This window comes from Tasmannia lanceolata, unplaced genomic scaffold (genome assembly GCF_043159265.1).
Source record: "Tasmannia lanceolata isolate RefF3 unplaced genomic scaffold, GAP_Taslan_0.1 ptg000020l, whole genome shotgun sequence".
In the NCBI taxonomy this organism is placed as follows: domain Eukaryota; kingdom Viridiplantae; phylum Streptophyta; class Magnoliopsida; order Canellales; family Winteraceae; genus Tasmannia; species Tasmannia lanceolata.
Genome location: NW_027518697.1, coordinates 18,522,882 through 18,539,646, shown reverse-complemented (window position 1 = coordinate 18,539,646; position 16,765 = coordinate 18,522,882). Strand labels below are relative to the sequence as shown.

The window sequence follows — 16,765 nt, the reverse complement described above, 5'->3', positions numbered from 1 at the left end:
TCAGTCCTTTCATAAAGTTCATTTGTTTTGTGGCTGTTTTGAATTGGATTACTGTTGTAGCATTGACTTCCGGGGTATTTTCCTTTTCTTTTTTATTTTTTATTAAGTTCATGCTGCATATTGTTATTGGTCGTGACCAGTGACTTTACGTTTAGTGTATCACTGTTAGACTAATGTTTGTTTAGTTTTTTGTTTGATCTAACCAAAGTACATCCAGGAGAGTCTCAAGCATATTTAGTTCGATTCCACCACACCCTACTAAAGAACAAGAAGGCTTTTCCTAAAGGACATGAATATGCTTGTAAAATATAGCCTTATGCACACAAAACATTGTGAATGCACCCTGCAGAAAGAGATGGAATCTAAGTGTTGAGTGGAAGGTCTATCGATGTTATGATTTTTTCTGTTTTGTGAATGTTTGATGAGTAAATGAGGAATAAGGTCTCAGGAAAATCCTTTTTCAGTATTAGGATATTTTTATCATTTAGAATCGAGTACTGGCTGATCTCTTTTCCCTTTTATATTTTTAGATTAGATGCAATTATGGAGAAATTGTAGAATTAGATGCTAGTAGGATTTCCCAGTGACTATTATCTCAAAGTAATACATAACTACCATTAATAAAAAGGAGATTTTATCTGACATGTGAATGCGTATTTTGGTGTAAATACATGCACACAAAACAATAAAGTGGGGCACCGATATTTAGATGATATAAACTGTTCATTTGTTGATCCCCTCCAAAGATAGGCCTTGCACCAAAATTATTCTCCATAGGATGACTGTAACCCTTCAATTTGTGGATGTTCTTTTACTGTCATTTTTTAACTTTCTGAGCTGTCTATTTTACCCCAAATATCTCCTAGGGCACGGCCTATCTAGGACGGGGACCAACAAATATGTGGTTTAGATCATCTAAATAGGTGTATAGCATACACCGCTTTATTTTTTGTGAGAATTTGTGGCACAGCCTATCTATGGAGAGGACCAACAAATATGCGGTTTAGATCATCTAAATAAGTGTAGCCCCACTTTATTTTGTGTGTTTACAGTGTGTTTACAGTGAAATGCATGCCCACATATCATATAAAATTTATGATAAAAGATGGTCTATTTTGTCACGTAGTTGGAAATTTCTACTCTAAAAATGCTTTGATAGGGTCCCTCTTCACATAAATTTATGATTAAAAGATTCCTTTTGGTTGATTTCACCTGCATTTAGGATTAGTTTTTTACACTGTTCTAACCAAGTATGAATTGAGAACATAAGTAATTAGCTTATGTTTCTGACTGCATTTTGGGCCTACTGTCGTCCACCATTTATATCATGGAGTATTACTTTTCTCACCATCATAATTGTGTTGACCACTGTGCAGGCTCTTGCTAAAGATCTTCCTTGGAAAATGAAGGAGCCACGTGTTCTGGAGATTCTTCATGCGGTAGGTCAATATCCCTAAACCTAATCTCATTTTTGTTTTATGTTTTCCCCTGGGCCCATTTCATATTGTCAGCACTTCCTGAACATATGTCCACGTGCAAATATTGGTTTGCTTATGCCTGCAATCTGCTTGTCATCGTCTACATATATGCTAAATCTATTCCAAGTTGCTGAGTCACAATTGACAAGGTCAAGACTCAAGACACAAAATATTTAGTCCTAGTCCTCCCTTATACTTGGCTAGAATGCCCAAATTCATGTACCTTCAGATTTATATGATGTTGTGTATTTCTATAAAATTGTATAACATGCTCGACAATCCACTCATATGCATGGCTGAAGGAGCTCTGTGGCACAGCAGACTCCTGAGATCAAGGCGCTGGACCCACATCACCATAGACTTTGCCATCCTTAACCATAGTTTGCCCATCCTAAAAGGAATTTCTACGTCTTTGAGGGATGAATATGTTAATATACTAGTACATGAATATGGTACACTATGATAGAAACAAGTTTTCTATTAAAATGCCCGGGTCAAAGACTTTGCGGTCATTTTATAAAAACAAGGTCTTCTTTGTGGTCTTTGCATTTTCCAACTAAAGGTGTCGAACGACTGTTGAAGTCCATCATTTTCCAACACGGCAATAAAACTGTGTCGTGAGATTGTTATCGTGTTTTCCCCACCCACCACCTGCCTTTACTTGTATACCACATTCATTGCATATTCAACATTCTTATTCTGGAGGAGACCCTTTGGCATGGTTTTAAATTTCGGCCGAAATCCAAAATTTAAAACCGAAACCGAAATTTAAAAATTTTGGCCAAAATTATAAGATTTACACCGAAACCGAAATTTCAAACCTTGCCCTCTGGATATCTTTCCACTATATATAAATTTGATACTATCCTCACCAGAAAAAAGAATAAATATTTTTACTCCCTCGTCTGCCATTTGCCCGTTACAAGCACTGCTGTAGATTCTATATTTTCATGTTTTAAGGAGTAAACTCACATAGATGTTTCAAACAATCCTCAATCTCTAGTGCACATGATGTATAAAGATTGTGTTTATGACGGGTTTAATGTACATATTGCATGCTGGTCATTGCCTCACTTTTGTCATAGGTGTGCAACTCGAGTCGATTTTTGGGAATTTGAGTTGAGCTTTTACCATAAAATCGGGTCAGATTCGGGTTGATTCCAATTCATTTTTTAGCAAAAGGTCAACCTAACCCAACTCAAATTGCACCCCTGCTTTGTGAGCCGAAGAACATAGATTTTTCATTATGCCTTCAAGTTTTGACATCAGCACTACCTGTTTTATTGAGGCAGATGGATAGCAACACAGATGGGCTTGTGGACTTCGAAGAATTTGTTGCGGCAACTTTACATGTACATCAGTTGCAAGAGCATGACTCTGAAAGGTGGCAGCTGCGGTCTCAGGCCGCTTTTGAGAAATTCGACGTGGATAGAGATGGATATATCACACCCGAGGAACTGAGAATGGTATTCCTGGACTCTGACTACGAATTTATGTTCATTTAATTTTTGTGATCTCCTAAAACCCGTGGCATCTCGATGCAGAATGGGTATGTCACAAATATCTCCGATATTTTCAAAATATAGCAATTTTATCGTGACATTTTGATTAAACAACAAAATCCCAAAATAATCCTGAGATTTTTAAAATTTAGCGATGCCTTCATTTTAATCATTTACCGTGAAAAATATCATGATACTATTGTAACATTTTTACATGAATTTTATTTTATATTTTTCTTAAATTGTTTATTTTTAAATAATTTTATTTTTCCATATATATACCTGGAAAAATAAATTAAAATTAATGTATCCCAAGATTTTCCTTTACCGAGAAATTTCCTAGAACGATATTTGTGACTTAGATTGTAAGAAACATTACAATGCTATAAATTACATGCTTACAGTATATTGGTATTTTTTTGCAGCATACGGGGTTGAAGGGCTCGATAGACCCACTTCTCGAGGAAGCAGACATTGATAAAGATGGGAAGATAAGCTTGCCGGAATTTCGTCGACTTCTTAGAACGGCAAGCATGAGCTCACACAATGTACCCAGCCCCTCTGGCTATCGAAATTCTCAGAAGCCGTAGATCATAAATGGATGATTTAAAGAGACAGATTGAGGATATTGGCGAAGGGGGAACGAGGTAAAGCTGATATTCCTCTTGATCCTGCGCACTTCTGTTTGTGTTTCCATTGTTGACTAAGAAAGTTGTTTGGAAAGGAGATGGCGATTTTCCATTGATCAGAACTCCACGTGCTTGTGAGAACACTAGGCAAAAAAAAAAAAAAAGTGTTCTCAATCAACAATCAGTCCAGCTTTACAAGATCAGGGTTTGTGGTAAATTTTCTTTCCATGCTTCTGTAAATCCTTTGGCATTATGGGGCTGATGCTTCAGTCTTTCTCAGCAAATGTAATGCGTGATTATATAAATATTTAATGCAAAAATGGTGTGTAGATTTAACATCTCATGCTTGTGTACTTTTAACATTTTTGTATTCTATTTATTATTTTGGATTGTTCTTGGAATGCAAAATATTTTTTAGTGTCAAGAACCATGCATTTCCAGTGAGAAGACTTCAAATAGGATCTGAACACCATTTTGTTTTATATCTGAGTACTGAATCAGGGTCTTTTTGGATGCTACCAGAGTTGGCTCTTAATTTGTAAATAAGATAATTCTAATTTAATTTTATTTGCAAATGGGTCTTTAATTTCCATTTGAAAACCATTAAGAATATCATTTCTAAAACTAGTACAAACATTATTTGTAAATACTCTTAGGCCATGTTTGGATACCCACAAGATTTAGATTTGGATTTCTCACATTTGCAGTTGAGATTTGGAACTCGATCGGATCCTTCGATTTCTAAATCAGCGACAACTGTTAAAAAAAATAATCTGATTTTCAAATCTTTTCTGAGACATTATTTGGAAATCCATATTTGTGTGAATTACTTTCACCCTCATTGCTCCTCGACCTTACGGCAACAACAGCAAGACGTCCCTCCCTCCCTTGTACAACATGCGCATGAGGATGATTGATGTATTTTGTATCCAAAACTCAAATCCAAATACAAAAACATGAGGTATCCAAACGCGGCCTTATTTAACTTCAAAATCTACATACATGAGATTAACAGAAAATAAAATTTTAAGGTACCCAAGGACGCCATCAACTAGACAACTAGGCACATTCGCAACTAGATCTATTTGAATGTACGTAATGTAAAAGTAGAAGGAAAGGAAAACAGATTCCCATTGCTTTATTTTCCTTTTTGTCTTGATTTGAGAGGAAAGTCGAGAAGAAAAAGGCATGCATTTGAAAAAAATTCGCAGCCAAGCTTTTGGTGTAATTGATTGTTTCACATAGCTTCTCTAGAGCTATTGCCTCAAGGCAGGTCTGAGTTCAAAACCCAAAAACTCCTTGATATTAAAAATTCATGTGTACCACTCCATTCTACAACAGCCTAACAATCACCTTACCTCGCACGACCTCACAGTACATTCAAGTTCAAATGGGTTGGTATGAGGAGGTGAACAGCCCAACAGCCTAGGCAATTTTTGGCTCACTTTTGCAGGAGAGAACATCCCCTCGTAGCAGATTTTGTCTTATTCATTTAATTAATCTGATGTGGCTGTTATCTCCTGCAAAAGTGAGCCGCAAAATGGCTTTCCACAATTGCCTAGAAAATCCCATGTGACTATCTAATAATTAGTTGAAAGTCCTCAAATGTACAGTTTTATAAGACATCATCTTATTCTTAGAGCACTTTTAAGAGATTTCGCCTTAAGTTTATTCTCGTTCCTGTTTTATTCCAATTCCTTGGTTTGATCCATGGGTTAATATAATATGAAATTGAGGACCTATAGCGAAAGAAAACAAGCAGAGCAACTGCACTTCCTTCCAAAAAAAATCTGATTTTATAGCCACCATTAGCCAGTGATTTGTAGAAACGGGCGGAGCAAGCTGAGTTTGGTGAACTCCATTCTTTGGAATTTTTAAACTTTTTTCATCCTCCACAATGAAAAAAAGCAGAAGGGTATGAGAACATATGGGTTGAGCCACTTCACCACCAAATTCACTAGATATAGGTCTGAGAACGTAAGATTCAGACCGCAACAATCTAAAAGAAACCAAGATCAATACATATAATACAATAAAAAAACTTATACGACTTCACTCCAAAATGGTATTGTCACGCCCCAAGCCACTCACAAACATATTAATTTATAATCACAAGGCTTAGGAGTGCGACATCCCCACATACCTGTAAAGTTGCCTTCACAGGCATGCAAGGCTAGCAATAAATATAATCATGCTCAACAAACTAAATCCAAATAACCATTCAACCTCAAAATAAATAAATCCATTACAATCCATATTCAATTTCTCTCATCCCCATGCTAAAGAAAATAAAGCAAATGAGTCTAAAGCTCTCTGATGCTCACTAGTAACCTAAGAAAGCAAATAATGAAATCTTCAGATGATCCTCCCTCGCTGCTCCAACGTCAAGCTGGAATCACGGTTCAGGATCTGAAATTGTTAAATAAGGGTGCGCTAAACGCGCTCGTGTGATGTAATAAGAAACTACACTAACAGATATGGCATCAAAAGCAAAAGCAATCCAAAGACGGTAAGGCATTCAATGAATCCATTACAATCCATATTCAATTTCTCTCATCCCCATGCTAAAGAAAATAAAGCAAATGAGTCTAAAGCTCTCTGATGCTCACTAGTAACCTAAGAAAGCAAATAATGAAATCTTCAGATGATCCTCCCTCGCTGCTCCAACGTCAAGCTGGAATCACGGTTCAGGATCTGAAATTGTTAAATAAGGGTGTGCTAAACACTCTCGTGTGATGTAATAAGAAACTACACTAACAGATATGGCATCAAAAGCAAAAGCAATCCAAAGACGGTACGGCATTCAATGAATCCATTACAATCCAAATTCAATTTCTCTCATCCCCATGCTAAAGAAAATAAAGCAAATGAGTCTAAAGCTCTCTGATGCTCACTAGTAACCTAAGAAAGCAAATAATGAAATCTTCAGATGATCCTCCCTCGCTGCTCCAACGTCAAGCTGGAATCACGGTTCAGGATCTGAAATTGTTAAATAAGGGTGTGCTAAACGCGCTCGTGTGATGTAATAAGAAACTACACTAACAGATATGGCATCAAAAGCAAAAGCAATCCAAAGACGGTAAGGCATTCAATGAATCCATTACAATCCATATTCAATTTCTCTCATCCCCATGCTAAAGAAAATAAAGCAAATGAGTCTAAAGCTCTCTGATGCTCACTAGTAACCTAAGAAAGCAAATAATGAAATTTTCAGATGATCCTCCCTCGCTGCTCCAACGTCAAGCTGGAATCACGGTTCAGGATCTGAAATTGTTAAATAAGGGTGTGCTAAACGCGCTCGTGTGATGTAATAAGAAACTACACTAACAGATATGGCATCAAAAGCAAAAGCAATCCAAAGACGGTAAGGCATTCAATGAATCCATTACAATCCAAATTCAATTTCTCTCATCCCCATGCTAAAGAAAATAAAGCAAATGAGTCTAAAGCTCTCTGATGCTCACTAGTAACCTAAGAAAGCAAATAATGAAATCTTCAGATGATCCTCCCTCGCTGCTCCAACGTCAAGCTGGAATCACGGTTCAGGATCTGAAATTGTTAAATAAGGGTGTGCTAAACGCGCTCGTGTGATGTAATAAGAAACTACACTAACAGATATGGCATCAAAAGCAAAAGCAATCCAAAGACGGTAAGGCATTCAATGAATCCATTACAATCCATATTCAATTTCTCTCATCCCCATGCTAAAGAAAATAAAGCAAATGAGTCTAAAGCTCTCTGATGCTCACTAGTAACCTAAGAAAGCAAATAATGAAATCTTCAGATGATCCTCCCTCGCTGCTCCAACGTCAAGCTGGAATCACGGTTCAGGATCTGAAATTGTTAAATAAGGGTGTGCTAAACGCGCTCGTGTGATGTAATAAGAAACTACACTAACAGATATGGCATCAAAAGCAAAAGCAATCCAAAGACGGTAAGGCATTCAATGGTAACAGTAATTGGTAGTTCATTGGGCATCAATTTCAGAAATAAGGCATCATTCAATTTCAATATTCGATATGGGTGTCAAATTCGATCAGTCAAAGTTTCTTGAGATATCGATAGTGCTATTTTATTGATTCCATGTCTGTCTACTATATGACAGTAGTTACATTGGCCAATGGTATCTAAGTGCCAAAGGTATTATGCATTGCCCCATTGGCTAAGGGTCCAGAAATAAACTAGCATCTCAAGAAAAATCGATTCGATATTCAGAAGGTTGGGTATTCATTAACATGTGGTTCAAAAAGGTTCATAATGGGTGTACAGTCTCAATCTATAAGGTATCATAGTTTTCAATATTCAATAGGGTGCAATAATCAATAATCTGAATTGGTTTTCAAACAGTATAGCATGTGAACAAAGAGAATATTGTCAAAAAGGGTTTGGGATAACCCATCAGTATTACTCACCCCGATTGTAGTTCAAAATCATTTTCACAGAACACCCTGGTTCCCTATAATCAATATTATGAACATTCCCCATGAGTTCCATTATTAATTTCAGTTCTATGGTTCTTTTTACTATTTTAGAATTATCATTATTATAAAATTTTCAAAACTTCTTGAAAACTATTTTTAACAGAAGGAACTCGTTTCTGGCATGTCCGTGGAGTACAAGAGCGTCGAAAACGGACAAGAAATGAATAAATTATGAATTTCCAAAGTTTTCACAAATTCCTGCGTTCGGACGCCCGAACAGACCTTTAGACGCCTCTAAGATTTTTCAGAAACAACCCTCTTGGGTTCCTGTGTTCGGACGCCTGCTCAAAATCTTCGGCCGCCCGCTTACACAGACTAGTTTTTTTCCCAATAATTCCATATTCGTCCGCGATTTTTCTAAAACTTCAAGGGACCATAACTTTTTTATTTTAGCTCTGATTCGCGCGTGGTCAGATCCGTTGGATTTGTATCGACGAGAGGAATTCATCAAACCCAATTTCACACTAAAAATTCTCAGACCTAATTACCAAAAAATTATCAAAGATTTTACGGTATAAGTCCAAAACTCTATTCTTAGGGTTCTATACACGTTCTTAATCTCTTAGACCTATAGATTCATCCCCTAAATTATCGTATATCATCCCGACATCTTAACCTTATTTTCAATCCTTCGATTTCTTGTTTTAGTTTTCTTTAATCACATCTACGAATTATAAACGTGGGTTTAATTTCTTACCTCGATTCATGTCTCCGATTTCTTGGCCTCGATTTTCGTCTCCTTCGATTTGCTTCTCTCTCTCTTCTATGGCTGCACAAACGATTAGGGTTGGAGTTATGTTCTGCAAAACCCTAAAGGATGTATTTATAGTTTTCTATAAAAGTTCTAACCCTAATGGGTTTCCAAAAGACAAAAACACCCTCGCCTTTCAAAGGGGTACAAAATTTTAAGTAGGGGTATTTTTGGAAAGAAATTTTCGGGCGTTCACATTCTATCCCCCTTACAAAAATAGGGCGATGATATTGTCACCCCCCCCTAAATTACGCATTCGCTCCCCTTTTGGCTTGATTTGACGTCAAAAAGCATTAATAAGGGGGGCGAATGCGTACGCAGGGGGGGTGACAATATCATCGCCCCAAAAATATCGTCCCTGAAATTTAACTTGTAACGCACCTGAGTCATTGAATAGAAAAGGATATTTGTCTTTCATTTTGTCCTCCAATTCCCAGGTGGCCTTACGTTCCGAGTGATTCTGCCAATGCACTTTGACATAAGTAATTGTACGTCGCCTGAGAACCTGATCCTTACAATCTTCTATTTAGATATGTTGTTCTTCAAAAGACACATCGTCTCACAGATGTATTGTGTAATGTTCCTTTTTAGGAACATTGAACGAGTATTACGGATCGGATGGAAGTGCAGGGATTGGGCCGTGTGTGACCGCTTTCTGTGTGTTTTGGCATCATCTGTGGGGTTAGATCGGGTGGAGATGGTCCACTTGTGGGGCCATTGGAGTGGGAGTCTTTGGAGCATTGGTTGGAGAGCCATCTAGAGTCCAAAGGGTATGAGAGGTGGCCATATTTTGTACTATTTTGCACCATTTCTGCCTGGGGGATTAAATGAGATTGGCACCCATGTACGGGTGAGTGGAACTTTTGGTGGGTTTGGGCCAAGAAATACACGATTATGCAAGGGCCCCTTTTGGCAATCTCTTCATGGTGCTGAAATGATAGGGGCACCCCTTCTGTGTGCATTGGGCAAAAGCCACTCTCTTTGACATTTTTGCTTAGGCATTGATTTGATATGGGCACCTTGTTTTGTATTGGTTATAAGTAGGTTGGATAGGTAAGGAAATGGCTTATGCTTGCTTATTATCTCCTTGTCTCGAAGAGAAGTTGGCTAGTGTAGCCGATCAGCCGTGGTAGTGAGATAGTGCATCTCTTACATGGTGAAGATGCAGTGAGCACCCCATCTATCCTCCATCCTCCTTGCAGCAGTGTGCACTTGGAGATCGCCCATCTTCCACAATCATTCAAGAGAACACCCCCTCCATGAACAGTGCGCCCTTGGATGCGGCAACCATCTATCCTTCCCCATCTACTCTTCTCCTTCCCTACATATTCTCCACAACATCCCTCCATGTAATGCCCCCAATCTTTTGTATGTGACTGAATTGATACATGAAGAGATTAACTTCAGATTGCCCATCTTCCACCTATCTTTATATTGAGTTTTTGCACATAGTATATTAAATGGAGTGCTGCCATTAGTGCTATATGAATGCAATGCAGTCTTTTTCTTGAGTGTTTAATGTTCTTTATAGAGGTTGAAGAAAAGGGTCATTACAAGTGGTATCAAAGCTGCGTCCTGCCATCCTTTGTAGCCCCAAGAAGTCACGAAGAAGCTGCGAAGAATTCGAGCCACTTCTCATATGTTTTTTTGTTGTTGTAGAGACTTGCCCAAGGACGTCTCCAAGTGTTTGAAGAAATGCCTCAATGAGATGGGCTAGCTGGGAGTTTTAGGGTCGTTCTATCATTGGCACACCAACTGTTTGAAGAAAGACCCAAGTGTATACACGAATTTGGCCAAATTTTGGATGCAGAAATGCCCATCCAAGGACGCCCTCCGTAGCTGCGATGAAAATGGAGCAATGTTTGGTCCGCATTGGGTGACCGGATTGCTCTAGCTACAACACTCTCCAACTGTTTGAGGAAATTCTCCAGTGAAGGGCACGGTTCTAGGCAGTTTAAAGTTGCAGAAATACTCTTGCAATGACGCCTCCTTGATGTTTGATGAAATGCCTCAGAGAGACTTGCAAACTATTGTTTGCAGGGACATTCCAGCAGTGATGCCCACTAGGTGTTTGAAGAAACGTCTATGCGAACCATATTGCGAAGGGGCATAGCGTAAACCTACATACCTTATTCAACACAACTTGTTTGCTCGAACCTGCACACCAACCATTTGTTGGGTGCCCTGTGAGACGTTAGAAAGGCATGCACAACAAGTGCTTATTGTTTGGTCTGTGACACATCTGTAGTTGTTGAAAGTGCTGTTATTAGGTGGGTTGTGTTGTGTCAATGTTTGCCCACGAGGCCGCATGCACCAAGTTGAAGCTTGAAGTTGTACACCTATTGCTTGTGAGAGGGGCATGTATAGTTGAATGTGTAGTTGGCACATCTATACTCCATCTTTGTTGAGTGGTCTGATTGGAGCACTTGGCATGCCACCCCTCTTATGAGGCATCAAGCATTGGCCCTAGAAGCAGTTGGGACTGGATCTTAGAAATGCAAGCGTTGTACATGATCTTCTACAAGGGATAGCAAGGCCTTCTAGTCTGCACACCAACTGCTTGTCGAGTGGGCTGTGTGGGACTGTACATCCAATATATGGCTGCACACAAAGTATCCGTTATGTGGTCTGTGAGACGCCACAACTAGAGTTATTCGAAGCACTTCCTACACATTAGGTGGACTTATTTGGAAAGACCTCATGGAGTCAATTTGGAGGAGGTCTAGGGATGACACTACAGAGGCACTGTTGGTAGCACGCTTCGTCGAGGCTATTGACAACCGCTTTGCCCATCTTGAGCGCACCCTACTAGAGGCTATAGAGAGGCTGGCGGCTGAGTCCAAGAGGGGTTTTGAGTTCATGGCAGTGATAGAGCCTCCTGATTTGGAAAGATCCATTTCTTCATCCCTTACCATAGACATACCAATGCAGCATCCATACCGACCAATAGCTCAGATTGTTACTAATACATCGGTCAATAGCTATGTGAGTGCCATGGTGACTTGCACTCCTACATAGCCACTACAGTCGCCAACACAACAGAGTCCAATAGACATTGAGACCATTGGGGCTGATTTAGAGGTCAAGAGTGAAGAGGTCCTTGAGGAATGTGGTGAGAGCGTGGGTGACGACAAGGACGAGGCACGCATACCTCAGGTTGAGATCATTAATGTTTCTCTGTATAAAGAGGAGGCAATCAAGGTGTATGGTTCATTCTGTGATGGGGATTTTGTTTCGCACACTCCTTGCTCATCAACCCACTCAATGGAAGGAGTTTTTGTGGGCATGCCATCTAGAGGATCTCGATTGGTAATTCTTCTTGGTCTAGAGGAAATGTCATGGGACCGTTTGGGCCCCAACATCGATCAACAATGTTGCATTCGATTCTTGTTCCATTCTCATAGACGACATCAAGCAGATGATCCCGACGTACCACCCAGGTTCCCATTTGATCGTGGACGATACACTCACATGGTAGTACCATCCCTCTTGCAATTGCTTGGGGGCAAGCAATTTGAGAGGGGGAGATTTGTAATGTTCCTTTTTAGGAACATTGAACGAGTATTACGGATCGGATGGAAGTGCAGGAATTGGGCCGTGTGTGACCGCTTTCTGTGTTTTGGCATCATCTGTGGGGTTAGATCGGGTGGAGATGGTCCACTTGTGGGGCCATTGGAGTGGGAGTCTTTGGAGCATTGGTCGGAGAGCCATCTAGAGTCCAAAGGGTATGAGAGGTGGTCATATTTTGTACTATTTTGCACTATTTCCGCCTGGGGGATTAAATGATATTGGCACCCATGTACGGGTGAGTGGAACTTTTGGTGGGTTTGGGCCAAGAAATACACGATTATGCAAGGGCCCCTTTTGGCAATCTCTTCATGGTGCTGAAATGATAGGGGCACCCCTTCTGTGTGCATTGGGCAAAAGCCACTCTCTTTGACATTTTTGCTTAGGCATTGATTTGATATGGGCACCTTGTTTTGTATTGGTTATAAGTAGGTTGGATAGGTAAGGAAAGGGCTTATGCTTGCTTATTATCTCCTTGTCTCGAAGTGAAGTTGGCTAGTGTAGCCGATCAGCCGTGGTAGTGAGATAGTGCATCTCCTACATGGTGAAGATGCAGTGAGTACCCCATCTATCCTCCATCCCCCATCCTCCATCCTCCTCGCAGCAGTGTGCACTTGGAGATCGCCCATCTTCCACAATCATTCAAGAGAACACCCCCTCCATGAACAGTGCTCCCTTGGATGCGGCAACCATCTATCCTTCCCCATCTACTCTTCTCCTTCCCTACATATTCTCCACAACATCCCTCCATGTAATGCCCCAATCTTTTGTATGTGACTGAATTGATACATGAAGAGATTAACTTCAGATTGCCCATCTTCCACCTATCTTTATATTGTGTTTTTGCACGTGGTATATTAAATGGAGTGCTGCCATTAGTGCTATATGAATGCAATGCAATCTTTTTCTTGAGTGTTTAATGTTCTTTATAGAGGTTGAAGAAAAGGGTCATTACATATTATCGATAGCTCAACAACATGATTTGGATCTGGCAAATATTTCCACAGCATAGATACGTGAAACACATTGTGAACATTCGACAATGCCGGTGACAAGGCCAGTCTGTAAGCCACTGTTCCCACTTTACCTAAAATTTCATAAGGACCAATAAACCATGGACTCAGGTTTCCTCGAATTCCGAATTGCATCAGCCCTTTTGTAGGTGACACTTAAAAAAACACTTTATCCCCAACTTGAAATTCCAACTCTGTTCTTCTGTTATCGGCATAGCTTTTCTGTCGGCTTTGAGCGGTCTTAAGGTGTTCTCGGATTGTTCGAATCTTCTCTTCTGCTTGTAGAGCTAATTCCGGACCCAAAATTTTCCTTTCACCCACATCGTCCCAACAAATAGGTGTTCTGCATTTTCTACCATACAAGGCTTCAAACGGTGCCATTTGGATGTTGGATTGGTAACTGTTGTTATATGAAAATTCCACCAAGGGTAAATCGAGATCCCAAGAACCTTTCATATCAATGGCACATGCTCGTAGCATGTCTTCTAACATTTGGTTGTCCTTTCTGACTGTCCATCTATCTGAGGGTGGAATGCCGTGCTGAAGTCTAATGATGTCCCCATCGCCTTATGTAGGCTTCCCCAAAATTGAGAAATGAAACGGCTATCTCGGTCTGACACAATAGATATTGTTGTCCCGTGCAATTTCACAATCTCTTCAACATACAATTTGGCTAACTCATCAAGAGTCATGCCGGTCTTAATAGGTAGAAAATGGGCTGACTTGGTCAGTCTATCAACAATTACCCATACAGTATCATTGCCCCTTTGTGTCTTTGGAAGTCCGGACACAAAGTCCATGGTAACCCTTTCCCATTTCCACTCTGGAATGAGCAAAGGTTTCAAAGTTCCTCCTGGTTTCTGATGTTCTCATTTTACTTGCTGACAAGTCAAACACTGGGACACATATGTGGCTATCTCTCATTTCATGTTGTTCCACCAAAAGTTCCTTTTTAGGTCTCGATACATTTTAGTTCTTCCAGGAGGAATCGAATAGCCTGAACTGTGAGCTTCTTTCAAGATTTCCAACTTCAATTCAGAATTGTTGGGTACACAAATCCGACTACCAAATTGAAGGGAGCCATCATCATGAATCTGGAATTTTGACTCCGCTTTGATTCCCTACCCATCTCTAATTTTCTGCAATTGAGGATCATCCCTTTGAGCAGTTCTAATTCTTTCCAGTAATGTAGGTTGCACTTGAAAGGAGGAAATAAGTGCTAACCTATCATAGCGAAAGACTTCAATCTCCGATCGCCTCAATTCTTCCAGTATGTGTGGCTGTGAGGTAATAAGAGTTGCCACATTCCCTGAGGATTTTCTACTTAAGGCATCTGCAACAACATTGGCTTTCCTAGGATGATAGCTAGTGGTCAAATCATAGTCTTTCAGAAGTTCCAACCATCTACGCTACCTCATATTCAACTCCCTTTGAGTGAACAAATACTTCAAACTCTTATGGTCTGTAAAGATCTCACAAGTTTCACCATAGAGGTAATGCCTCCAAATTTTTAACTCAAAAACAACCGCTTCCAATTCTAAATCATGGGTGGGATAATTTTCTTCATAAGGTCTAAACTGTCGTGAGGCATAAGCAATAACTTTACCATCTTGCATTAATACACATCCCAACCCCTACATAGAGGCATCACTATACATCGTAAATCCCTTGCCACTGACTGGTAGGGTAAGAATATGTGTAGTCACTAGTCGGTGTTTCAGCTCTTGGAAACTCTTCTCACATTCATTTGTCCATGACAAGCGAACTTCTTTTTGAGTCAATCAGGATAGAGGGGCAGCAAGGCGGGAATAGTCTTCTACAAATCTTCTATAATATCTTGCTAGTCCCAGAAAACTTCTAATCCAAGCCACATTGTTCGGTCTTTCCCACTTTACAACTGCCTCTATCTTCTTTGGATCAACTGTAATACCATCCTTCGACACTATGTGGCCCAGAAAAGATATAGTGTCTAACCAAAATTCACATTTCTTCAATTTGCCAAACAGTTTCTCCTGCCTTAACACTTGCAACACTAACCTTAAATGTTGCTCGATTTCTTTCCAACTTTTGGAATACACCAAAATGTCGTCTATAAATACTACAACGAACTTATCCAAGAAGGGTCTAAATACTCAGTTCATTAAATCCATGAATGCTGAAGGAGCGTTTGTCAGACCGAATGGCATTACGAGGAATTCGTAGTGCCCATACCGAGTACGAAATGCTGTCTTAGGTATCATTTGGCTTTATTTTCAATTGGTGATACCCTGATCTCAAATCTTTCTTGGAAAACACACAAGCTCCCTGAAGCTGGTCAAACATGTCATCTATTCGAGGTAAGGGGTACTTATTTTTAACAGGTACTTGGTTCAGCTCTCGATAGTCAATACATAGTCTCATACTCCCGTCCTTCTTCTTTACGAATAAGACGGGAGCTCCCCATGGAGACACACTGGGTCTAATAAAACCCTTTTCAAGCAACTCTTCTAATTGTTCTTTCAATTCTTTCATTTCAGTTGGGGCTGTTCCAGCTGTCAAATCAATAGAAAACTCTAGCTCTCTATCAGGAGGTAGATAAAAAAGGTCTTCAGGGAAGATGTCAGAAAATTCTCTTACTGTGGGTATATCTTCGATGTTCAGATCCTTGCTTGAGGTCTCAATCACAGCCGCCAAATAAACTTCGCACCCTTGCCTTAACAAATGACCCAAATGCATAGTAGACACAAATTTGGGAGTGGGTCTAGCACCTCTCCCTTCAAAACTAAATCTTTCCTCACTGGGAATCTGAAAGACCACGGTCTTTTCACGACACATCACAATAGCATAATGGGAGGACAACCAGTCCATCCCTAAGATCACATCAAAGTCATGCATCGGCAAGACTATCAACTCAGCCAATAGCTCTCTTTCTCCTATTCTGATTGGGCACATTCTACATATCTTATCTGACATCATACTTCCTCCCACAGGAGTACTAACACTCAACTCGGACTCCATAGGCATAGTAATAATTTCATGAATGTCAACATATCTAGCTGAAATGAAGGAATGGGTGGCACCAGAATCAAATAAAACATGAGCAAAAGAGGAAGCAACAGGTAAAATAGGTGCCAATTGCACATCCTGCTATGTAAGGGTAAACAAACGAGCTGGGGCTTGCTGTCCACCTGTCTTCTGTTGCTCGGTAGAAGGTGCGGGTACATATCGGCTCTGGATGGTCTGAACTGGCTGCATCAGCGCTTTCGTAGTCCGAGGCCCCTGAACAGTCTGAGCCTCATCTACCGGAATCAGACACTATGCAATTTTGTGGCCTTTCTCACCACATCTAAAACAAGCCCCAAGGT

The 16,765-nt window shown here is 40.0% G+C and overlaps 1 protein-coding gene across 1 annotated transcript in view; it reads left to right on the top strand.

The window, feature by feature from the left end:
• LOC143854087 (calcium-dependent protein kinase 28-like) overlaps positions 1-3,950 on the top strand; it is a 31,862-nt gene extending 27,912 nt beyond the window's left edge. The window contains exons 10-12 of the mRNA XM_077363842.1: positions 1,377-1,439; positions 2,771-2,944; positions 3,406-3,950. Coding sequence (XP_077219957.1) covers positions 1,377-1,439; positions 2,771-2,944; positions 3,406-3,570 — 402 coding nt within the window. The 3' untranslated portion in view covers positions 3,571-3,950. The remainder of the gene's footprint in view (positions 1-1,376; positions 1,440-2,770; positions 2,945-3,405) is intronic.
• The last annotated feature ends 12,815 nt before the right edge of the window (positions 3,951-16,765 follow it).